The sequence below is a fragment of the Felis catus genome, chromosome A2 (genome assembly GCF_018350175.1).
Source record: "Felis catus isolate Fca126 chromosome A2, F.catus_Fca126_mat1.0, whole genome shotgun sequence".
In the NCBI taxonomy this organism is placed as follows: Eukaryota; Metazoa; Chordata; class Mammalia; order Carnivora; family Felidae; genus Felis; species Felis catus.
The window spans coordinates 147440659-147465922 of record NC_058369.1 but is presented as its reverse complement, the minus strand read 5'-3'; the positions used below and the strand labels follow the sequence as shown (position 1 = coordinate 147465922).

The window sequence follows — 25264 nt, the reverse complement described above, 5'->3', positions numbered from 1 at the left end:
GTTTATTTTCCACTTGGTGGGAGGCACACCTTCCTGGGGGTGTCAGGAAGGCTTGCATGTGGCTTGGATAGTAGAGGGTGGGGTTCTCTCAGCTTCCTTTTTGGTGTTTGCAGTTTTGATGTTAAAGACCCCACTGCTTCTGCCTGCTGCAGCCTGCCTAGTCTACGGGGAGGGGAGGAGAGGGACCCCGGGGAGCCTAGTGCCTCTTGAAGCCTGGTGGCTGGTGGTGGCCACTCAGGACTGGGGCGGGGTGTCGGCTTTGCCAGGCTGGCCGCCAGGCTGCTTTCTCGTGACTTCCAGAGCCAAGTCACAGGTGATTGTGGTGTTGGAGGCCTGGGGAGGTTCCAAGCCTGCGGAGTCTAACGCCGTAGCCATGAATGGGAGAGCGGACTTCCCGACAAAGAAGCTTGCCCACCAGTGACCTGGGTAGGCCTTGGGGGACCAGGGTGGTGAAGGATGGCTTCCCCAGGATATTCTGCACTTCCGCAGGAGCTGTTACTGGAAGTGGAACCCAGGCGGTGGCGGTAATAGTCGTGGGTGGCTATGAGCAAGCCGCGATAGGGGGTGGCTTCCTTGCTGTCGTTTGTGGGCTGGTGGAAACCTTGGCAGCGACCCCTCCCAGGCCTCGGCATGTGATCGTGGGTGGTGAGGATGGTGATGGGGGCGCTAGGCCACAGAACCAATTTGCAAAAGAGACCAGGGAAAACCGCTGCACAACTGAGATGCCCACAGGGCTCCGCTTTCTGTTTAATGCAGACAGAGTTGACTTTAAAAAATTTTTTTTAATGTTTATTTGTTTTTGAGACAGAGACAGAGCACGAGTGGGGGAGGGGGGTTGGGGGGGGAGGGAGGGAGGGAGGGAGGGAAGCAGATAGACACAGAATCCAAAGGAGCCTCTAGGCTCTGAGCTGTCAGCACAGAGCCTGATGCAGGGCTCGAACTCACAAACCATGAGATCATGACCTGAGCTGAAGTCGGATGCTTAACCGACTGAGCCACCCAGGTGCCCCAGACAGAGTTGATTTTCAGTGTTTGAAACTAAGAACCCTGGTTTCTACAGCTAAATAAGTCGGGTGGAGGAACAGATTAGGAGGTTGAATAGCATGCTCCCCAAAAGATGTGTTCATACCCTAATCCCCAGTACTTGGTGTCAGCCAATGTGACTTGATTTGGAAACAGGGTCTCTGCAGATATAATCAAGTTAAGATCATACTGGATTAGGTCATACTAGATTCGGGTGAGCCCTAAATCCACGACTAGTGTCCTTATAAAAGGCCAGACACACAGGGAGGAAGGCCATGTGATGCTGGGGCCATAAATTGGAGGGATATAACTATAAGCCAAGGAATCCACAAAGAAGCAAAGGGAGATGCTTCCTGAGTCCTTCAGAAGGGAGTGTGGCCCTGCCGATTTTGGATTTCTAGCCTCCAAAGCCACGAGAGAATACATTTATGGTTAAGCCACCCAGTTTGTGGTCATTTGATACAGCAGCCTTGGGAAATGAATACACACTTCATTCAAGGTAACCAGAGTCTGTGGAAAGATTCAGTTCTGTGAACTGGGTGAGTGGCTGACTGTGTTCTCTACCGTGGAGATTTGACACAGGCCTCTGTTTGCTGAGCCTTGAGGGGGGGATGTTAGTGGGCGGCCCCTAAAAGACCACATGATAGTTAGCCCCGGTCCCAGGTCCCTTTAGTTAGATTATTCCGATTAGCATGCTGATCCGGCTGTCCATTATGGTATTGTACCCACCTTTGTTCCGAGAAATGAAATCCTACTCTTCCCCCTACTACCCGAAGAACCTGGCTTCCATGCCCACTGAAATCAGTATTATCTCCTATGAGCATTCCCGGCCAATGAAAAACAGCCACACCAGTCTCTTAGAATATGCTATTAGTCTCCTCAACAATATCCCCAATTTAATCAAATCTAAGGCACCATCAATGATAAGACACACTATTACTTTACGAACTACTTAGAAAAAAAAAACACTGTCAAAGTTTGACCTGTAATAACTTATAATGCATCCGCATTTCACAGGCATGAAAAGATGTGCGTCTTAGAACTCATGGAACACAGTATTTCTCAAAGCCTTGGTGAAACAAGTGTCATTTGAACTCAGAACTCTCCGGAAAACAAAAGTGTGAGGGAGCAGATTATCCACGATAAACCATTCTACCCCTTGTGTCTCTCTGAGGTTTTGGATTTCTTCCTATTCGTTATTCCAGGGAATTTCTGGCAACTTAACTTTATTTAGTGTGGACTAACGTTGAGTGCAGCTTTCGGTTCACCAACTAAGAAAACGATGAGAACCCAGCTGCTTTAGGTCAGCATATTGAACCCCAAATCTCTGATACGCGTACCCATAACGACCGATTCAGCCTGATATGATGATCCCTCCTTGATCTAGCACCCTCCTGTCATATAACCAGACACACTTGCTAGGGTTATTATAGGTATTTCTTAGGGTGTAAGCCTTCTCCTGGGCCAGACTCTGTATTTGTCTTTCTGGAGCATACTGGAGTCTGACTGTCGTTACAGGTTTGGAAAAAGTGAAGAGTCCTAGAGACGATGAGGAAATGTGGCTTTCTGTGTCCGTGAGCTCACGTGAGCCTCTTTACGAGTTTTCAGGCAAGGTGGGAACTGCATCATCAAACAGAATAGCAGTTGAGTATAGGCAGGTGAGCACCATTCCAGATTGAGACTTAGAAAAAAAAATTTTTTTTTTGTAACATTTTATTTATTTTTGAGAGACAGCGCTCAAGCGGGTTTGGGGCAGAGAGAGAGAGCGAGACATAGAGTCTGAAGCAGGCTCCAGGCTCTGAGCTGTCAGAGAGCCAGATGAGGGGCTCGAACCCACAAACTGTGAGATCATGACCTGAGCTGATGTCGGACGCTTAACTGAGCCACCCAGGTGCCCTGCAGATTGAGACTTAATGGAAACTGTGACTCATCTGCATCCTCTCCTATGTCGCCATTTCAATTGTCAAGGCCCTATTTTCACCTAAGAGACTTGGTGAAGAATTACACTAACATTGGGGCACTGGGTGCCTCAATCGGTTAAACGTCCGGTTTCAGCTCAGGTCATGATGTCGCTGTTCATGAGTTCGAGCTCCGCTTAGGTCTCTGTGCTGACAGCTCAGAGCCTGGAGCCTGCCTCAGATTCTGTGTCTCCCTCGGTCTCTGCCCCTCCCCTGCTCGTACTGTGTGTGTGTCTGTCTGTCTGTGTCTCTCTCTCTCTCAAATACATAAAACATTAAAAAAAAAGAAACTAACGTTGTAATTTGGCAACTCGTGGGATCAAACTTTCACATTTGTCTTTTGGTCTTCTCTGTTCTTCAGCTGCAAACAATAAGAGATTCCTTTACTGTAGCCTCAGAAATTTCAGTCTGTGCTTTCGTAGGAGGATTTAGGAATTACAGCTTCTCTTTCTTTTCTTTTCTTTTCTTTTAAGTAAGCAAGCTCTATGCCTGCTGTAAGGCTTGAACTCAGAACCCCCAAGATCAAGAGTCACGGGGTCTACCGACTGAGCCAGCCAGGCACCCCTGTTAATTCTCCTTCTTTAAGCCAGTTTTCACTGGTAGTGATTTTTGTCTCTCCCAGGGTCCATGTGGCAATATCTAAAGATATTTTTAGCTGTCACAGCTGGGGAGGGATGTGTGTATATGTTACTTGCATCTGGTGGATAGATACCAGAGATGTTGTTAAATATCCTGTCATGCATAGGATACCCTCCTATAACAAATAAATATCCTGCCCAAAATGTCAGTAGTTCTCGGGTGAAGAAACCCCATCTTAAGCTACTCACCACAGTAAGAAGCAACCACCCTATCCCACGTCCCTTAGTTCCTCAAATATGCTTATATTCCCTTCAACAATCTCAGCTCTTTTGCCAAAAAAGTACCATGACATGATCAATGATAAGAAGCACCGTTATTTTATGACTGTGAAGGAAGAAGCGCTGGCGAACCATAATGGCACTTTGATTTTCAACACGCCCTTTTATGTGTGCCCTTCATGGGCACTTCATTCTAGATGACGGGATAAGGTAGCTGCTTCTCCACAGGATGCCACACGATACTAGAGTCACGTCCCCTCATACTTGCAGGATTCTCCCTTAAGCCCCAAGTAGACCCAATAACCAATCCTTGAAGTCCTCTTGCCTGCAACCACTTCTGATACAAATTTCTGCTTTTCAGCAGCACAGTTGGGTCCGTGTGCGTGTGCACGCGCATGTGTAAGATACGGTGGGTTCCTGTGTAGCTTGGGGAGGAACTGGGATTGCTGGAGACCACATTTACAACTACTTTTTTTTCACTTATTTTTTTTTTCTCAATGTTTACTTACTGATTTTTATTATAAAATTTTTTAAAATTATTTTTGAGAGAGAGGGAGAGACAGAATGTGAGTGGGGGAGGGGCAGAGAGAGAGAGAGAGGGAGACACAGAATCGGAAGCAGGCTCCAGGCTCCGAGCTGTCAGCACAGAGCTCGACTCGGGGCTCAAACCCATGAACTGTGAGATCACGGCCCGAGCTGAAGTCGGACGCTCAACCGACTGAGCCACCCAGGCGCCCTTAGGGCTGCTTTTAATAGCACCCAAGTTAGGCTACAGAAGTGGTCCTGCTGACCAGTGCCAAGCACTAGTGGCTGCAGTTTGGCTGTGGACACTCACTCTAGCATCACGTCTGCTGCTTGCACTTGAGCATGATGTCACTGTTAACTGCTCTCAGCCCTCCCTGCAGGCTGCTGCCTCTTCACTCGCTCACTGGCTGGGCTGGAAGTGCCTAGTTCACTAAGGATGGCTTAGCACATACGTGCTCGTGCTCCAGTCATAAGGAGGGATGGAAAAGGAAGTATTTGGCATTTTCAGCATCTATAATAGGAGACAAATCCTGCCACCATCAAACTTTTATTATGTGGGGAGTTCCCCGAACTCAGAGAAATGGCATAGATTTGGCTACAAAGAATGGTAAAGATCCACTACTACCCTTCCCACCACTCTCTCCCTTCTCCAAACAGAAAACCAGAAACAATCCTGGGTTCCCTTCTTCTGGATTTCTTTTCCAAAATATGATCCTTTTTCTTAAATTTTGAAAAATGTTTCATTACTTTTTAAGAGCATGAGAGAGAGAATGAGTCAGGGAGGGGGGCAGAGAGAGAGAGGGAGACATAGAATCGGAAGCAGGCTCCAGGCTCTGAGCTGTCAGCACAGATCCCGGTGCAAGGCTCAAACTCATGAACTGTGAGATCATGACCTGAGCCGAAGTCGGACACTTAACTGACTGAGCCACCCAGGAGTCCCTAGTCTTTTTTCTTAATGTAAACTCTAGCCCCAATGCAGCACTTGAACTCCTGGCCCTGAGATCAAGAGTCACATGCTCTACCGACTGGGCCAGCCAGGTGCCTCCATAATACAGTGTTGAACCATCCTCTTTTCATCGCCACTGCGAGTAACTTTGTACAGCAGACTGTTATCCATTCTGTCTGGATTACCGTCCTGGCCTTTTTCTCCCCGCTTCCGCTCACTCTCCCTTCCAGTCCACAGCCCTCGAAGTAGCAAGTGTGTTTCCTTTTCCTTCTTCTTTGCTTACAACCTTCCGTGGCTTCATTTTGCACTTAGAATAAAATCCAAAATCTTTATTTTGGTTTCTAAGCAGGGTGATCAAGACTCTTCCCTTTTGTTTTTTTTTTTAAGTGTTTGTTTATTTTGAGAGAGAGCGAGTGAGAGAGAGAGCACATGCTTGAGCAGGGAGGGGGCAGAGGAGAGAGGGAGGGAGAATCTCAAGCAGGCTCCACACGCAGCACTCGTGAGCCACGATCTCACGAACTGGGAGATCATGACTTGAGCTGATATGAAGAGTCGGATGCTCAGCTGACCAAGCCACCCACACGATCCAAGAGAGCCTCCTTTTATTCTCAAAAATTAATGCTTTGGACAATAAGTTACTGGCCCTTTACTTGTATGGCCCTGATTTTCTTTACATTTTTTTTTTTTAACATTTATTTATTGAGAGAGAGGAGAGAGACAGAGCGTGAGCAGGGGAGGGGTAGAGAGAGAGGGGGAGACAGACTCTGAAGCAGGCTCCAGGCTCTGAGCTGTCAGCACAGAGCCCACATGGGGCTCTATCTCAACGAATCACGAGATCATGACCTGAATGGAAGTCGGACGCCCAACCGACTGAGCCTCCCAGGCGTCCCTGTAAGGCCCTGATTTTCTGGACCCTGCTCCCTGACCCCCTGAGTCACTAACCCCCGCTCACATCTCCTCTTACCTTTCGCCCCTGCTTTGGGGCCTTTGAAGGTTCTGTTCTTCTGCCTTCTGTTTTCCACACAGTTTTCTCCTTGTCATCCTTCAAGTCTTAGCAAAATGGGCATCTGAGATGGCTTTCGTCACTTTTTTTTTTTTTTTAAGGAATCTTTATACCTCATGTGGGGCTCGAATCCACAACCCCCAGATCAAGAGTCGCATGCTCCATCCCCCCCCCCCCCCCGCCTGCCGAGCTGTCGAGGCACTCCCTCCTCACCTCTCTACCTAAACAGCCTCTATCTCTGTTCTCTGCACCATTTCCTTGCTCACTTCTTCCATAGATTCTCCAGAATTTGATGGCTTTTTTTTTTTTTAATTTGAGAGAGTGAGAGACCAGGGGAGGGGCAGAGAGAGGGGGAAATAGAATCCCAGGCAGGCTCTGTGCTGTCAGCACAGAGCCCAATGCAGGGTTCGAACTCAGAAACCACGAGACCGTGACCTGAGCCGAAAGCAAGGGACGGATGCTTAACCAACTGAGCCACCCAGGCGCCCCCAGAATTTGGTGTTTGTTCTGGCCACTTGTTTATCGTTAAATTCTGTCCACCAGAACGTAAGCTCCCCGAGGGTATGGATTATGTGTGTTTTCTTCACCGTGTGTCCTGGGGCCCACACGCCACAGTTCCCTTAATGAATAATATGTTAAACAGAAGAGTAAGATTCACCAGGCCTTCCCTCCCTGACCTCCTGGTAGGGGCAAGCTGCCTCGCAGAACAGAGTCAGACGGTCCGTCGTTCTCTTCCTTGCGCGTCTCACAACTATTCTTAGACGGCCATTTGTGTAATGTCACTATTGTCAGTTTCTCCTAGATTATACTTCCATGAGAACGGAGGCACATCTCTCTTGCCATGCCCACAACAAGGCAGTTCAGGAGGCATGAGTCTGCGGAACCTTCCGGAGGCTCATGTGCCTGCGAGCTGGGGAGAGGGAGGAGGAGGGGACCTTGGCTCTGTGGCGGCACAGTGAAAACAGGAAGGGCACGTGCGCGGCTCCGCAGGCCTCCCCGTGCAGGGTGATTAAGTGGCCCGGTCTTTCTCTTCTGCAGAATTTCCCTGGACTTCCTCTGCTTCACTCTTGTTGTGCTTAGAGGTTTCTTAAACTTCAGCAAATCTGGGTACGTGGAGGACCCAGGCCTTCAGCCAAGGCACATGGCAGGGATGGCAGCAAGGCCTCTGGATCCCCGGGAAGACTTGGAGGAGTGTGGAGAGGAACACTTGCAGCTGATGCCCTAACTTCTTTCTGTGTTGTCTTTGTAAACAGCAGTCCCGACCACTACTGGCTCAAAGACCACAGTAGAACATACAAAGACCGCAGTACAACATATAAACTCAAGCAACTCCAACGCAGCATCAGCACACGGTGGTGAAAGTCCAGTTGAAAACACAAAGACGACGACGGCCATGATGACCACGACGACCACGGTTCCACCAACTCCTGAGGAAAGGAAGCCGTCATCCACCACGTCAGCTGTGGTCACCAAAAGCCCATCTACGGCACCCGGCAACTCACCCGCCGCCCCGTCTCTAGCCCCGACGCAGAAAGACACAGTTGCCACTCCCAGTAACAAAGAGGGGGTGTTAACCAACCCCCCGACAGCTCCTGATCCACCAACCAGTAAGTCCGTGAAGCCCGACACCACACAGAGCCAGCCAGCCGGATCTGGAGCCCAGAGCAGCACCAGCGTTCCCACTGACCATACGACCACGCAGGGCACGGGGCCTCTGCTGCCACTGGTTAGCCCCACCCGCGCCACACCTGCTTCTTCCACGACCACCCCAGCAAGCCCTCACCAACCAGCTGCGACTGCTACTTTGAAGCCCCCGGGGGCACCAGACAAAGTCTCTACGGCTTCAAGTACTTTAGGCACCAAGACCAGTTCCGACTCCACATTACACGGGGCGCCTATCACGCCAAGTAAGTGATGTGCTCCCTACCCCCCCGCCCACCCCAGCAGGAAGAAACTTCTGAATGCTTATATTCTATACAGTTGCTCAGCTGGAAGATAGAATTCATGCTGAGGGTTACACACTGTGACTACACCACCTTCATTCAGGCCTGGGGTCCCCTTCAATGACAAGCAGAGGCTAACAATGCTGTGTTGTTCTGATGAGAGCTCGGGGTTTTGGCCTGCTCGGTTGAGCGCATAAACAAGCCAACAGTCTATTCATGGGTAAGACTTGGGCGGTTGGTTGCAGGGTGGAGGGAGCATTGAAAGTAGTTCAGAACAGCGGCGCCTGGGAGACTCAGTCTGTTAAACGTCCGACTTCGGCTCAGGTCATGATTTCACGGTTCGTGGGGTTGAGCCCCGCATTGGGGTCTGTGCTGACAGCTCAGAGCCTGGAGCCTGCTTTGGATTCTGTGTCTCGCTCGCTCTCTGCCCCTCCCCCACTCACACTCTGTCTCTCTCAAAAATAAAACAAACATGAAAAAAAAAAGAAAGAAAAAAGAAAAAGCAGGACTCCAGAACAGTGTTCCTCACATGTGTTTGATAGCATTTACAGTAGGAAATACATTTTAATTTTACACCACGATCTGGGACACGAAAATGTAACACACGTATAACAACACATGTAACTGATAACAAAAGTTTCACGTATCAGGGCTTATTCTTGCTGTATGGGATACGTCCTAATCATTTTCTACTCCATCCCATTCCTTTGTTCCTTTTTAAAAGTGCTGATCTTGGGGCGCCTGGGTGGCTCAGTCGGTTAAGCGTCCGACTTCGGCTCAGGTCACGATCTCGCGGTCCGTGAGTTCGAGCCCCGCGTCAGGCTCTGGGCTGACGGCTCAGAGCCTGGAGCCTGCTTCGGATTCTGTGTCTCCCTCTCTCTGCCCCTCCCCCCTTCATGCTCTGCCTCTCTCTCTGTCTCAAAAATAAATAAACGTTAAAAAAAATTAAAAAAAAAAATAAAAGTGCTGATCTTAACCCAGTAAGTAAATTTTAAAACTCACTGATGGATCATGAGCCTCAAGATCATGACCCATAGCAGATCTATTGAATCAGAACTTCTAGGTGTGAACCTGAGGGTCTGCATTGTCCAGAACTTCCTCGGGAATCGGGATGTACGCTGCTGTTGCCACTGTGGTGGTGCTGTCCTGCTGTTAAGAGCAAGGGCTCTGAGTTAGGGGCGCCGGGATTCACGCCCCTGTTGTGTCTCCCTGTTGTGTCGTCTTCTTTTTTTAAGTTTACTTCTTTATTTCGGGAGAGAGAGAGAGAGAGAGAGCAAACGGGAGGGGTAGAGAGAGAGAGACAGAGAATTCCAAGAAGACTTTGCACTGGCAGCGTGGAGCCTGGCATAGGCTCGAACACATAAACTGCAATCATGACCTGAGCGGAAACCGCGAGTCAGTCACTTAACCAACTGAACCACCCGCATGCCCCGTATTGTGCCATTTCTTAACACTGTGACCTTGGGCAAATCATCAAGCCCCTCTGACCCTCAGTTTTCTCCCTTCCCTCCCCTCCCCTCCCCTCCCCTCCCCTCCCCTCCCCTCCCCTCCCCTCCCCTCCCCTTCCTTCTTCCTGTCTTTGTTAAAACATTTTTTTTCATTTTTACTTAGAGGGCAGGGGAGGGGTAGAGACAGGAGAGAAGAATCCCAAGGAATCCCAAGCAGGCTCCACAGTGTCGGCACAGAGCCCCATGTGGGGCTCAAACCCACAAAATCGCGAGATCATAACCTGACCCGAAATCAAGTGTTGGGCGTCCAACTGAGCCATCTAGGCACCCCTGAGTTTTTTTAAATGTTTATTTATTTTTGAGAGAGAGAGTGTGAGCAGGGGTGGGGCAGAGAGAGAAAGAGGGAGACAGAATCCGAAGCAGGCTCCAGGCTCTGAGCTGCCAGCACAGAGCCCAACATGGGGCTCAAACCCACCAGCAGTGAGATCATGACCTGAGCCGAAGTCGGACACTTAACCACCTGAGCCACCCAGGCGCCACTCAGTTTCTTTATTTATAAAATAGGTTAATTATGGTACCTTCTTCGTAGGGCGTGGTGAGGATTAACTAAGAAAGTAACTCGGAAACACTCAGTACGGTCCCTCAGATGGAGTAAGTCCTCGTCTAGTATTAGCTGTTGCTGCTGACACCATTGCCATTGTGACTGCTTTTATGAGGCCTCACCCATCCTGGACTATGTTATGAGAATGGAGTTCAGGTGTTTACTTCTTCCTCCCAGCCTTGCTCATTACTCCAGCTTGTAGTCTAGGTGGGAGATAAGATCAAAGAACCTTAGGGAGCTAAGAACAAGAAAGACTGTCCTCTTAAAGGTTCCACTTATATTTTTTACTTTTAAAAAAAGTTTTATTAATTTTAGTAATCCCTACACTCAACGTGGGACTTGAACTCACGACCCCGCAATCAAGAGTTGCACACTCTTCGGACTGAGCCAGCCAGGTGCCTCCCACTCATCTTTTCTCATAGCATTTGCTTTCCAATTACAGCATCATTTGTTGCCTCACAAGGAAATCATGAGCACTCCAGCAAGGTGCCAGCTGTCCCTGGGACCTCTTCCTCCATCACTGGGACCTCTTCCTCCGCCGCTGGGACCTCTTCCTCCGCCGCTGGGACCTCTTCCTCCGACACTGGGACCTCTTCCTCCATCACTGGGACCTCTTCTTCCATCCCTGGGATCTCTTCCTCCGTCCCTGGGACCTCTTCCTCTTCGTCGGGACCTGTGGCCACATCTACTGTTATGGGACCTGGAAGCTTTGGCACTCACTTGGCTCCAACTACCCCCCAAGTCTCCAGCACATCTTCTCCTGCCTTGACTCATAGGGATGATGGGGTGCTGCCAGCAGCGGTGGGACAGGTAAGAGACCAGACTCAGATGGGAGGGGGCTCTAAGAGGTATTTCTAGTCTTCCTTATAGCCCAGGGCCCCTGGCGAGGACTGTTAGAAGTAGGCAGCCATCCACCCCCTCTGCCTCGCTTTGCCGGACAGCCAGGCACACACCTGGCTCTGTAACTGGCCAGCCCAGCTTGCCAGAAACTCCTTCCTTTGTGTCACCCACTCAGGGGGAGGGAGAGAGGGAGGGAGGAATTAGTGATGAGACCCTGCCAGGCTGAGCCAGAATCTGAATCTCAGTGGCTTCTTCTAGATACAGTGCGGACATCCCGAAAATCAAACCGAGAGGATGCTCATCCTGAACTTCACGAAAACCAGCCCCTGTGTGAGTACCCTGCTAATCCAGGCTGCACCCTGAACTACACCCCCAAACTGTGGTTTAGCGGCAGGGTCAGAGAAGGTAGAAGGGAATGGTGTGTTCCTTTTCCTGCCCTTGTTTTTTTCCTAGTGGGAAGTGGCCCCTTCCAGCTTACAGAGGGACAAAGTGAAGTTCAGATTCCTCTAAGTCAAGTCCCATGGGGCTGCTGTCAGGCCAGAAGAAGTACCCAGGTCTCCTGGACTCGCACTGTGTAATTGTTCACATGTTCTCAGAGTCTGGAGACCTCAGTCCTAGTTCCTGTTTGCCTTTCGCTCAGGCTGTGATTTAATTAAATTGATCTCTTTGGTCTTCAGAGGCTCAGTCCGCCTGCCTAACTTTTCCTGCTCTCATAGTCTGTGGTTTTATATTTGCTGGCCCATGTATTAATCTGATGGCCTCAGTGGTTGAACAGCAAGGAGATAATCTCCCTCTGGTCTGAGCAGTCCGTTCCGAAGCATCAGGGAGCCATTGCCAGCACTCAGGGTGGTGTGTGTGTGCTGGGGTGGGGGTGTCAGCTTGCGCATGACTCCATTTTCATGAAGGGGCGTGTCCTACCAGCCCAGATGGCTGCTCCCTTCTGCTGGCACCTGGGAGTGCAGCTGATGGGTGGCTCACTGCTGCCCTCTCCTGGTCAGTGACTGTTTTTGCAAACACCCCCTAGAATTAAGACAGGCTGTCTAGAAGAGGAGAAGGTGGGTTTACAACATTTTAATACCACCTGTATTTTTCCAGTCATTTTCTTTTGGGTGTTCGTTTTGCTGGGATTTTCCAAGTGAATTTTACAGAGCATGCATTTAGACTGGAGTTTGAAAGGGAGCGGTGCTGCCCTGGCCTTGGGTTATTGGACAAGGCAGGAATCCCACTGATGCGTGCCCAGCCATTCTCCTCAGGCTCTCTTTTTTGCTAAAACTTGCCAGGTTGTATGATTGGCTGGGAGAAGCATTTTTCCCCCCCGTGTGCTGTAAAAGGAGGGTTGGAAGCCCTGGATCCCTACCTGGTGTGAGGCTGAGGGATTGGGAAGCCTAGGAAATCCCAGGTAGAAACCTAGGGATGGTTTGTGGGGGTCCTGAGGTGAGCCATACCAAGAGTCCTTTTCTTTTTTTAACGTTTATTTATTTTTGAGACAGAGAGAGACAGAGCATGAACAGGGGAGGGTCAGAGAGAGAGGGAGACACAGAATCTGAAGCAGGCTCCAGGCTCTGAGCGGTCAGCACAGAGCCCGACGCGGGGCTCAAACTCACGGACTGTGAGATCGTGACCTGAGCTGAAGTCGGAGGCTTAACCGACTGAGCCACCCAGGCGCCCCAAGAGTCCTTTTCTTTATCCATCTCCATACCTCATTCCGAAATCAGGTCAGAGAAACGCCAGCTTGGTGTGCCTCTAGATGACATGGCAGGACCTGGTAAAAGCTGCCCACACTTTGCTTCCTCACCTTCAGCCCTAAAGCCATGTCAGCCATGCTCTGTCTGTTTAGAGATACAGGGCTTCCTTCCAAGATGTCTCCGTGTGCCTCTTCAAGATCTCCCACCGTGCCCTGTTCAGTGATGGCCTTGCCTTTTTCCCTGTCAGCCTGTTTATGGCTTCATGGACAGAATCTTAGTTTAGGGAAGGGCGTGCATCTTTCAACTTTGGGATAGATGTCCTTGGGCTGAGAGCTGGGGCTTCCCCTCCTGAGGTCTTTGAACTGGGCATCAATGCCTGGAAGGTTGAGAGAGGGCTGGAGTCTTCCCCACTGGCTGGGGGCTGGGGGTAGGGAGGGGTGGCAGTGGTTGCTGGGAAGGACCTCCACAGTTCCTTCTAGAGCAATGATAAGGGCATCAGGTCATGACCCCTGAAGAACTCTGAGAGAGAAAGGGAGTAGTGAGGTGAAAGGTATTGGTCAGCCACAGACAAGATAAACAGGGTGAGGGGACCCGGGGAGGAGATTCGCATGAGTCAGGGAAGGCAGGGACTGGCCCAGCTCGGCACCTAACCTCTGACTCCTTCCGGGCCTGCAAGTGGTCCCAGTTGAGGGAATAGAGAAATAGGTCCACACCAGGCAAATGCATTCTCCAGACCTTGGGTCCGACGGGCAGCCCCCAAAACCTAGGCTGTTGTTCTGATCTTTGAGGAATCACTTGTGGTCTCCCTGCAATAGGAGACGAACTTTTCGGATGACAAACTGGTCACACTACTGTGCAGAGCAGCAAAAGCCACCTTCAACCCACCTCAAGATCGGTGCCACATACGGCTGGCACCTATTCCCGAGACCCAGGCAGTGGCAATCAAAGAAATCGCTATCCAGAGTGAGTTGAGGGGAGGGGGTGCTGAGGCCTAAGGGGGGTGGGAACGGGGCAGGGGGTGACAGCTTAGGAGCCACGAGGATGGGTCAGGGCTGGTCCTTCCTCAGTACCCTAAGAAGGGTCGCGCCAAGAGAGACAGCACCCAGGAGACTGAGGTACAGCGTGTCCTCTTGGGGCCCTGTGTCCATCCCTAGCACATCACTCTGAGCTGGACCACTAGAAACGTCTCTTCTCCCCACAGCAAACCTCCTGCCCAGGGACGCGTATGAGTTGCTGAAAGACAAATGGGACGAGCTGCAAGAGGTAAGCGGGCTCCTCCCGTGTGCTGGGGCGGAAGCCTGTCCCTCGGAAGTCTACAGTTACTCTGCTCCGCAGCGCTTCTCGCTGTAGAGGGACCTCCCGCTTGCGAGCAGCTGGAAGACGGGAGGATTAGAGAGGGGACAGCCGGTGACGGAATAGGTCCCCCAGCAAACGCCAAGCAGAAGAGATCGTAACTGACCGGGAGTGACCCACGTTCCGTTTTCTGCCACATAACCTCCTCCTTCCTGGCAGGTGGGAGTCAGTAACATGAAGCTTGGGGACCAAGGGCCACCCGAAGAGACGGAGGACCGGTTCAGCATGCCCCTCATCATCACCATCGTCTGTATGGCCTCCTTCCTGCTCCTCGTCGCTGCCCTCTATGGCTGCTGCCACCAGCGCCTCTCCCAGAGGAAAGACCAGGTGAGGACTTCACTCCCCTCGCCAGGGAAGCAGGCCAGTTCACCAGATGACTTCACCCCGTCACCCCCATATTAGAGGAACCCTTTCGGACAGGCAGAGACCCTCCCTTACAGGAACTGCAAAGTTACAGGGAAATGAAAGAATCACGCGGGGGAAGGGAGGATCGCGGCCGCGGAGTCCAGACTTGGGGTAAAGCCCCGGCTCTGCCTGTTACCCACGTGGCCATGGGCACTTCCTGGAACCTCTAAGCTCCAGGTTTCTCATCTGCACGTGGGGAGAACGGTCACCTTGCGGAGCTGCTGAGGGTTCCCTGAAAGAAGTGGACCTAGGCCCACGTGTCTGACGTCTGACAGGAGGCTCTTTTACCCGCCTTCGTCAGATTCCCCTCATGACGGCCCCACCCAGACACGTAGTCCTCAACCCTGGCTGCACGCTATGGGGCCAGTTAGAGAAATTCGCATGCCGGCCTCCTCACAGGCCAGTTGAGACAATCTGGATCTGAATGTTTGTTCAAAGCTTCCCAGGTGACTCGACCGTGTGACCCAGGTTGTACCTCGGGTAAAGACGAGAGAAGAGCACGGGCTCCAGGTGGCTCCTGTCTGTGGCCGAGACGGCTGTAGGTCGCGCTGCACCCGTCTTGCCGGGGCTTGGAGAGGTCCTGGGTCACCCGGCCTGATGAAAGTCATTTCCAGCCCTTCCTGATTCAGTACAATGGGTGGGGTGAGGCAGGTGCCTGGAGAGTAAGGTTTGGAGGGAAGGAATGGAGGAGAGCGATCAGAGGACTCTGCAGAACAGAGTCCGTTTCCGCTTGCCTTCCTGGATTTGCCAGTAGGGGAAAGGTCAAGTGAGCTGGGAATTCTAGGATGCTGGGCAAGGCCAGTAGCCACGATGATCTCCAGGAGCACTTACTGCGCACGTTAGCCAAACTGAGGTTCCTGGATTGTGGGGCTAATGTGTAATATTAAGGCTATAGCCCCTAAACATTACCCTTTCTTCTTGGGTCATCTTCTCTGCCCTAGCAACGACTAACGGAGGAGCTGCAGACAGTGGAGAATGGTTACCATGACAATCCCACACTGGAAGTGATGGAGACCTCCTCAGAGATGCAGGAGAAAAAGGTGGTCAACCTTAATGGGGAGCTGGGGGACAGCTGGATCGTCCCCCTAGACAACCTGACCAAGGATGACCTGGACGAGGAGGAAGACACACACCTCTAATCAGGTCTGCGGGTGGCCTCCGACAGTGCCACAGCGCTCCAGACTGAGCCACCTCAAGTGCCATTGGGACAGGGGAGGAACATCCTTCCCAGCTGAGGGAGAGACTGGCAGGGGAAGGAGACTTGGTGGCTCCCTCCTCCCAATCCCCACGGGGCCTTAATTTCCCCTTTTCAGACTGAACAAGTCACATTCTGTCTAGATCTGTCTTGTAAGATAACCCACTAGTGCCTGAGCTCAGTACTGCTGGAAGGCGAGAGGGAGCTCACTCACGTGACCGTCTAGTAGGATCCCTTCATCCCACATACGTGGAGACCAAGGCCTGACAGGGGTATAAGGTCCAGCTCACACAGCCCCTGGCGGCAGAGTCAGGATGACCACAAAAATTCCCTTTTCCGGGCCGGTGTGCACTGCCACCCCACCCCACTGCTGTCACCACCCCCCCGTGCCCTCCCCTCCGATCTGCTCCCGGCTGGATGGAAGGGGCAGCGGGGCCAGATCCTGTCTCAGGGGAATCTGATTCCTTGAAAGTACGGGTCCAAGCTGTCCATCTCCTGTCCCCAGCCTCGCCTGCCAGTGTTCCATCCCCTTTTTGCCTCCCCCTTCCTTCACTCTGTATCCCCACTCTGTCCCAAGGACCCCTGGGACTCACACAGGTCATTGATGATTTTGAGTCCCTGGTCCTGGATTCTGGCTTCCTTGCATTTGCCTAGTGGGACTGAGTGGGACTCGACCCACACCAGACAACAGTGTGAGCGAGGTCAGGGATCCACCGGCAGGTGAGGATGGGTCCTGGCCCAGCACCCAGGGCCTCCTTGAAGGGGCTCCCCAGGAAACTGCTTGGCTTCCTACTCCCACTGGGAAGTAAAATTTGCAGCAGCGATGAAGGCCAAGTGCATCTATTTTGTTGTTCACTGCTCAGCCAGTGGGGTGAAGACCCAAGCTAGGTCCAGCAAGAGTGACAGACAGCTGTGGGGCAGACTTTCCCGGAGCCCAGTCCACGGAGAGGTGTCTTAGGAGACAATCGATTGACAGGAAGGATGGGCTTTACTCTCTGTTCCATAGGAAACTCAGGGACTTTTCAAGTTGCTGAGAATTTTGTTGTATTTGTGTTTTAGTCCAGCCCTCCACTGCCCAAAGCCAAAGCTCCAGCCATTGGGGGACTTTTCAGTTAACCGATCTCACCGATTTCTGGTTCTCCTGTGTCATAGGGCAAGAAAGGTCTAGAAAGCGTGATACATCTTAAGGTGCACAGGGGCAGCTTCGGGGGGCCTGTGGGGTTCCCGGTGACCTCTCACTGTTCCGGCATGGAGTTGGCCCTTGTCGTGTCCCTTGCCGTGTCCCCTTCTCTATATCCTTAGCAGGGCTACCCAGTTCTGTGGTTCTGGTGGCATCTCAGGGAAACAGCACCATGGAGGGTTTAGAGAAAGCTCAGCGGTCAGTTCCCAAGCAGAAGGCACCTGAGGACTGGGCAGAGTGTAGTTTAATCTGGTTTTCTGGGAAGAAGAAATCCAGTGTGGAACTTTGCCCACTGTCTCTTGTTCCTGGGTGTAACTTTCCTGACACCTAGGAAGATGGGCAGAACTGCTTCAGAGAGTGAAAATGGTAATATCAGAGCAAGAAGCCAGAACCTCAGAAACTGGAGGCCCAGGCTCTGATAGTCTTGATGAAATAGGTGGCCTGCTTTAGGACAGCTTATTTTGAAGGAGTTTAGCGAGGGAAGATCTCTGTTCTTCCCTGGCTGCCTTGATTCTTTCTTCATAACCTTTGGCCTTTGATATCTTAGGGGAAAAGAAAGGCCAGGGGTTCAGGTGGGGCCTCCAGTGAGTTTCCAAGAGCTAGAGAGATGCTAAGCTAACAAGGAACCAAAAGCATTTGCCTAGATCCTCCAGCATTTGGAGGTCAGCAGGATGGATAACAATGCTCGTTTGGGGGAAAAACAGAAGAAATCTTGTTACACTGGGAAAAGATGTTTGCTTCCTTCCTGCCCAACATTCAGTTCTTTCCACCCATTGGGTTTCTGTGGAAGAGGCCAGACTGGATTACTACTCTTTTGCTGATTCTGGGTCACATTTTACCAGCCAGGCATTCAGACAGAGACAGCAAATATGCCTCCACAAATAGATCAAAGGCTATAACTCCCAAAGGCTCTTAGGGAGAGATGATGTCCGGCAAGGACTAGAGTAAAAATTATATACTTGGTCAAGAGAGATGACTGTAGTTCTGTCCAAGGGGAATCTTGGGAAGCTTCGGGCTGGTTCACATGTTCCTTTTGGTGCATCCAGATTGGGTTACGCTGGCCTTTTAGGGCAACTTCAGAATCCAGTACCTTGCCTGGCCTTGCTCTTGTCACTAGACCTCTAGGTCAAGGGCCATACAGCCACGCATGTGCAAAGGTCATCTTCATCCCACGTCTGCATTGAGTTCTAAATGCTGTCTGATAAGTCAGATGCTGGGGCTGAGAAGAAAGAAGAGGAACACCAGGAACTCAGCATGACTTTCAACAGGCTGTGCCACAGAAAGATGATAAACTTTACATCGGTGGCAAACTGGTTTCCGTAAGCTGCGTAAAAGGCCAGAAACCACGGCTGATGACTGGACGGAACCCAGCAGGAAGCACGCTCTCCTGTGAACAAGGAGTGACTGCTTCTGAAGGAGGTACAGAACATGCTTTGCATCGTAGGACAGAACACGGGTTGAAGCTGGTCTAGACACCAGATTCTTCTTTTGCCCCCTCTTGAGAAGGAAAGCTGGCAGAAAGTTTATTTAAACCACTTCTTGAGCTTTAACCTTTTTGGCAACATACTGGAGAAACTTGGAAAAACTAGTCCAAGCTGATACATACTTTTTGATAATGTAAATACAACAGCCACATGTTAATCCACCCTGCACTGCTTTAAGTGAGTATCCTTTGTAAAAACATTTGTTAGTTAAGTGAGGTGGCTTCCCCCCCCCCTCTAAAACAGGAATGTAAATGTCTATTTCACTAGAAATGACAAGTTTTGTTTTGTTTTTTTCCTTAATGAAAAAAACGAAATGGAAGACAAGCTGATGACAAAGTATTTGTCTTACAGATCAGGCATCTTTGTTTTTAAATCTGGTCCTCACCCCCTCCCCAGCCAAGTCCTAGTCTATCACAGGCTTGGAGTCAATATGCACTGGTTAGAAAGTGATACTCTAGTCTTAGGGAGAGGCTTTTAGACACCTAGTCCAAGCTTTGTTTTGTTCTTCCAGAAAAAGACACTGAAGGGCAGAAAGATAAAGTGACTTGGCCAAACACATGGTTAGTGACAGAAACAGGATTAAAACACCGGTGCCGTGGGCCTTAGAAGGAATCCGGAAATTAAGGACAGGCACCAAAATGACACAGAATGCCCTTCTCAAATCTTACCCTGCAGGAAGCCTAGGGAGGGCGTGAGGACAGCAGTGGGAAACATACTGGTCTCTTCCTCTGAGTTACTTAGGCCTCAGACTTGAACGGTATGCTTTTCTGTCAGTTTTGGGTGAGCTTTGACATGGATCTTCTAGTAGGGCTGAGGCTTAAAGGGAGAAAGGTAGGGGAAGGCAGAGGGGGCAAGAGGAAAGCGATGGCGTATTTTCCATCATTCGCTAGCTGATTGGCTCAGGTTGGGGAGAACCCACTACTGAGTGGAAGGGAGGGAATTACTATTTGATGTGTCTTTTTTTTTTTTTTTTTTTTTTTTTTTTTTTTTTTTTTTTTTTTTTAAATTAGTGAATGTCAAACAGTTTGCCCAGGAGACTGGGGGAGCATGTGTCTTCATGGACAGGGGTCTGAAGTACACTGGAATTTACTGAGAAACTTGTTTGTAAAGACTATACTTAATTATTGCCATTTTCTTACAAAACTATATTTTGGAAAATTGTATACTGTCAATTAAAGTGCTTTTGTATAAGCTGGTTCAAGCCCTGTTGGTTGGACTTGACTGATTGGCTTGTGTTCTTACCCTGTGCGTGAGGCTCCTGTCTCAAGCGCCGCGGACGTGAGGCGTTCCGGGGAGTGCAGCGCCCTCAGCTCGTCTGCTATATGGCCGAACTGTGGGGGTGCAGAGAGCAAAAGAGAAAGCGGGAAGCTCAAAGAAAGGGGATCCTGGAGGTGATGACGGTTCCCCAGATTATCTTGGGTTGTTGGAGCGATCATGACGGAATTTTCCCTCACGCTTTTATCAGTGGTCTACCTTCTTCCTTTCTTCCACTTCCGCCTCAGATACAATTATGAATCACCCACCACTAAACATCCTTGAGCCCTGGTCAGGTGTGAAACACTGGTGTGGAGACAAATTAAAAATATAAAGAAATAAAGTTCCCTCCTGGTCCTGTTACTGCTCACAAAAGGGTTTACTTATCCCAAGAAGCCTCCCCCTTGTTCCTTGTCTACAGAGATGTTAGTGAAGATGAAGAATGTTCAGGAAAGGGAGCACTCAAAACCCATCCTGATTCTCTTCCTCTCCTGGGGTGGTACCATCTCCCTATACATTCCTCACTGGAAGGGGAAAACTGTCTCTCCCAACTTCCGAAGAGAAATGGTCAGATGACTGGGTCCACGTTCACACTGCTACACAACCATCTCTTCTCTTTGCCTGGCATCTTACAGTTTACAAAACATTTTTACGTTTCTTGTTTAGGAATGGGCGCTTCTCTACCAATAGGTAGAATTTAGGTACAGAGATGAAGGCTTCTGAGATGACACAGCTATTTAAGGGGTTAGTGTGAGGCCTTGAAGCTGTATTGTTTCTCTTCAGTCTTACATTCTTTTCCCATTCACATCAATGCCGGGGTTCCAGCAACAAGTACATTTCTAGAATGCATTAACAATATGATTTTGCTTCTATAGGGGAGTTCTGAAAGCCGGTTAACACTCTTAACTGTGGGCCCGAGTTGGGCCAGGGGTATTTTGAGGTTAACTTCAAGAGTGGGCCAAGAATACAGAAAAGAATACAAATACCAGGAACTCGGGCAGGCCCCTTGGCCATGCTTGAGGCACACTGTTCTAAGAACAGAATGACTCACAGTTTATCGTTGGCCACAAATTAGACCTGAGGCCTGAGGCTCTGTGGCTCCATTCTCTTCCTGAAGAGGTCATTCACCCTGCTCCCTGCCCTGCCAACCAAGAAGCAGTCACTCAGTAGTCCTAATGCACTAGGCCTCTGTCACTGGCACGTCCCCTGTCCCCCATCCCCCAAGCTTTCTTCTGTACCCTAAGGGAAAAAAGTAAAAATAGGACTAGTACTATAATTAGCACGTGATAAATACTGAGATAGTATTTTTCAAAGACCTTGGCATTTTACAGATTCAAAAAAAAATCAGTGGGATTCTAGCTAACAGGATCTGCCACCAACATTTACTTAGAAGATGGCTTGAGACTTCTAGAAGAAGGCTTGAGACTGCCCAGTGCTACACAGAAGTTCCTGCTGGATCTGGACATAAACCTAGGATTCCGGACTCTGCCCTGGGCCACCCATCCTGGGGCCTGAGCTCAGAGGGCAGCTGTATGAGGTGTGCTATACGTCTTGCCGAGTGCCCTCATCTCCCTGCTTGGGATTTGCCAACTATCAAAACCTACTGGCACAGCAGTGCACGGGCTGCCTCAACCTATAGCTTCCCTCTCTTCCCTGTAATAACCTTTCTGGAAAGGATGTAACTGCCTTTGCTTTGCCGTGGGGAGGAAAGTCCTCTGCGAACATCAGAAGTTTCAGAGTAAGAAGGATAGGAGTTTCAGGCATCGTGTGCTACTGTCCCGCATTCCCTATGCAACAGAAAGCCAGACTTCAACTCTTATTTTTCTTCCGAGACATTAAAAGGCAAAAGACGTTGCATATGTGGTGCTAAAGAAAAAACCTAACCAGCTGGTACTTAAGCCCAAGCCGGGACTGACGTGGGCTTCAGGAGGGCCCGCGGTTTGTGTTCCCACTCATACCTTCAGAATCTGGAGGACTGGTGGTGCCTCATGTTGCCCTCATTAATGAGGAAAATATTTTCTCAATTTCCACGGTTGACTCACACTCGGGAACGTGAGCACACGTGGCCATTTCCCTGCTGGCGCTGGATAGTCCCTGGGTGAGCAGAGGCTCTCGAGGGGGCACATCCAGCTCCTGTGGGTCCCCACACTTGCTGTGTGAGCAGCCGCCATCTCAACTGTTCACCATAAAGTCCTCTTGGCTTATTTGCTGTCTTCCCACCAGAGGACAAAATCTGTCAAGGGAGAGGGGGTAGTGTCCCACATTTTGATCCTTTTGAGTTAATTCTCTGGAGGATTAACCAAGGAAAGGCCAATTTTTTTAAGTATTTTTAAGAGTTTTTTTTTTTTTTTTTTAAGTTTATTTTGAGAGAGAGTGAGCGGGGGAGGAGCAGAGAGAGAGAATCCCAAGCAGGCTCTGCACTGTCAGCATGGAACCCAGTGTGGGGCTGAAACCAACTCACAAAACCTGAGACCATGACCTGAGCCCAAACCAAGACTCAGACGCTTAACTGAATGAACCACCCAGGCGCCCCTGGAAAGGTCAATGTCTTACCTTAACACCATACATCATGTTTTTCTGTTTTAAAAACAAAAATGTTTACTTATGAGTCATGTTCAAATCAATCAAAGCACACTCTAGAAATGAAAGCTACGTAGCAAGACACATTATTTGGTTTATGGATTGAGAAAACATAATCCCCATTTTGAACAAAGCTGACAAGTAACACGCACTGCAGAATACAGGATCGGACACCTGAGAATGTAAATGAGACCAGGAGAAGAAAAGGGTCAAAAGGAGGTCCTGTTGAATCCTTCTGGAGAACTCATTATTTTTTAAAATTTTTAAAAAACGTTTATTTTTGACAGAGAGCATGAGTGGGGGAGGGGCAGAGAGAGAGAGAGAGGGAGACACAGAACTGGAAGCAGGCTCTAGGCTCTGCGCTGTCAGCACAGAGTCCGACATGGGGCTTGAACTCACGCACCGTGAGATCATGACCCGAGCTGCAGTCGGATGCTCAACCGACTGAGCCACCCAGGCGCCCCCAGAACTCATTATCTTTGTTTGGCCTATCTGGGTTTATTTTTTCAAAGGTTCAGTCCTTAAAGTTCTTTCCCCTTCATCAGGGACAGGGATCTAGAATTTTTCAAAACTTTGCAACAGCTCCAACTCTCTCTTCCCTGTCTTTTCTACAATCAATTTTCTTCTAGTTCTTAAACTATACAGGTATGTCTCCCTTAAAGGAAACCTGGGAAACACAAGTCCAATTTACAAAACAGATCAAACAGGGCTGGTCAGCAATGGGACATAAAAGACACCATCTTATGAAATAACTTACCAGTATTCTTTCAAAATGGAAACTTCTCCAGGAAACTTTGTGAGATCCATCAGAACTTCTTTACTTCAGCACTGTCTCAAAGGAAAACACCAAAAGGCCCTTCTATGGTGTGTATCATTTTTATCTTTGGAAGCCTGAACAAAACTCAGCTTTTTGAGGGAAAAATACAACATATGAAAAGTATGTAAACATTTTAAAAAGTTGACTTCAAAGGTAGTTTCAACAAACACAAGAACCATTTTGTAGTGTCCATATATAACTTTTTATTAAGAAAATGAACAAAATACATTCTTTCTCCATATGTACATTACATACAACAGAATTCTACAATTGCAACCGTTCAGCAGATCACTCGTTTATTCACAAAGCAGTGTTAACACATTCACCAAACCTGGGATCAGAAAACTACTTGTACTAAAAAAAGAAGAGAAAAAACCCCTACGAGTCCATACAGACTGGGCAAAAATAAGATAAACCAAAGAGGATCATGAGGGGACTGGGGAAGATTGCAGAACACAGGTTCTAACACAACCTGGAACGCCAAGGATGAGAGAAGAGAGCTCCAACCAGCTCACACTGTTGCTCCACAGCCCCCTCATGATTTGTTTCAGATTTAGGTCCTTTAGGATACAGCCCTAAGCCACGTTGCCACACGAGAGGAAGAGTAAAGGAAAGAGTAGAACCTTGAAAGGGCTGCAGCTTTCTGCTTTACACACTAAGAAGAAAAGTCTCCTATGAAATACAAAACTTCTGAATCCTAGCTGGGGAGCAGAGAACTACACTTTTAGGGGGAGACATTTGTCCAAGTGTGGTAAGGGAACTCTGGTTTCCAGGACTCCTAATTCACATTTAGGTTCACTTCATCTGTTTTGCTTTTGCTTTGTTTTTTCTCCGCTTTTCCTTTGGCCTTTGGAAGTACTTCATTCTTTTTGAGTGTGGGTTTACTTATGGTCATATTAAAAAGTCCACCTAAACAAAGTTCTTTGTGGGTATGAATACGCTTCAAACGTCCACGATGGTGCATAAGGGGCTTAAAAGATCAAAATGAATTTTAGAGATGAAGTTTCCAATAAACTGAACAAGGCAGCTCCCTATAGGCTTCTGGGTACTACTCGACATCCTTAGTTCAGGCTTAAAAGATACACATCAAGAGAATTATTTTCAGACTGTCCGCCTGGAAAAGGGCACGGCTTGAGGGAATCTCAGTAAGGTAGGGACATAGGCTCACACCTCAGTCCTCCACACATATGGTAAAACATAATGAGAATGGCTGTATCCTTTTTTTTTTTTTTTTTTTTTTTCTGGGCTTTCCCACGTGGGGTAACAGAAGAAAGTCAGGAAAAACAAAATGAGTTAAGTCTCATCAGTTAGTTAATAGTGGTTTTCCTTCTTTACATTTAGTAATTTCCTAAAGTTCAATGATAAATGTATTTTTTATATCACAAAAATCAATAAATGTTTTTAAAAGTTCCATAAAAGAAATTTAATACTCTCCAACTTCCCGGTGAGCTGGTTGCTGTAACATCATGTTTCCAGTCTAGGAGATGTTCTAACAAAGAGAAGGGGCTGCCCACAGCATTAATAAGCAACCTGGGAAGACAAAATCTATTGTGCATATCCGGACGGAGCTGTATCTTCCTTCCCAGTCTAATTGCCAGTCCAACTTTAGTTTTGAGGATCTTTCTCTAATCTGAAGGGATCTTAATTTTTGGCCACTGAATACTAATTTTTTTTTAATGTTTGAGAGAGAGAGAAAGCGCGTGAGCAGGGGAGGGATAGAGAGAGGGACACACAGAATCTGAAGCAGGCTCCAGGCTCTGAGCTGTCGGCACAGAGCCTGACATGGGGCTCGAACTCATGAGCCGTGAGATTATGACCCGAGCCAAAGTCGGACGCTCAATCGACTGAGCCACCCAGGTACCCCCAATGAATACTAATTTATAAAGGAAGTAAAAGAGTGGACTTAAAAAAATTGTAGCTTCTTTCTCAATCTGCTTATAACATAAATAAGCCATTTTGGAAAGATGGGATAATGTTTGTTACCAAGACAAGAAAAGGAGGTTCTTGTCTTAGCTATCCTATACTCCTTCTGAGGCTGCAGGTTCAACTTTACATGGAGTCTGAAGTGGTGACAGTGAAGGAATCTCTTTTAAAAAGAAAGAAAAAATATCTCTATATATATGTCCATAAAGGAAATTTGCTCATAGGAAAATGCCACATTATTTTG

At 49.0% G+C, this 25264-nt stretch overlaps 1 protein-coding gene across 1 annotated transcript in view; it reads left to right on the top strand.

The window, feature by feature from the left end:
• Positions 1 to 19647, top strand: part of PODXL (podocalyxin like) — a 53756-nt gene extending 34109 nt beyond the window's left edge. The window contains exons 2-8 of the mRNA XM_003983072.5: positions 7566 to 8219; positions 10747 to 11114; positions 11403 to 11474; positions 13645 to 13792; positions 14031 to 14092; positions 14342 to 14509; positions 15529 to 19647. Coding sequence (XP_003983121.3) covers positions 7566 to 8219; positions 10747 to 11114; positions 11403 to 11474; positions 13645 to 13792; positions 14031 to 14092; positions 14342 to 14509; positions 15529 to 15726 — 1670 coding nt within the window. The 3' untranslated portion in view covers positions 15727 to 19647. The remainder of the gene's footprint in view (positions 1 to 7565; positions 8220 to 10746; positions 11115 to 11402; positions 11475 to 13644; positions 13793 to 14030; positions 14093 to 14341; positions 14510 to 15528) is intronic.
• Positions 19648 to 25264: the final 5617 nt, after the last annotated feature.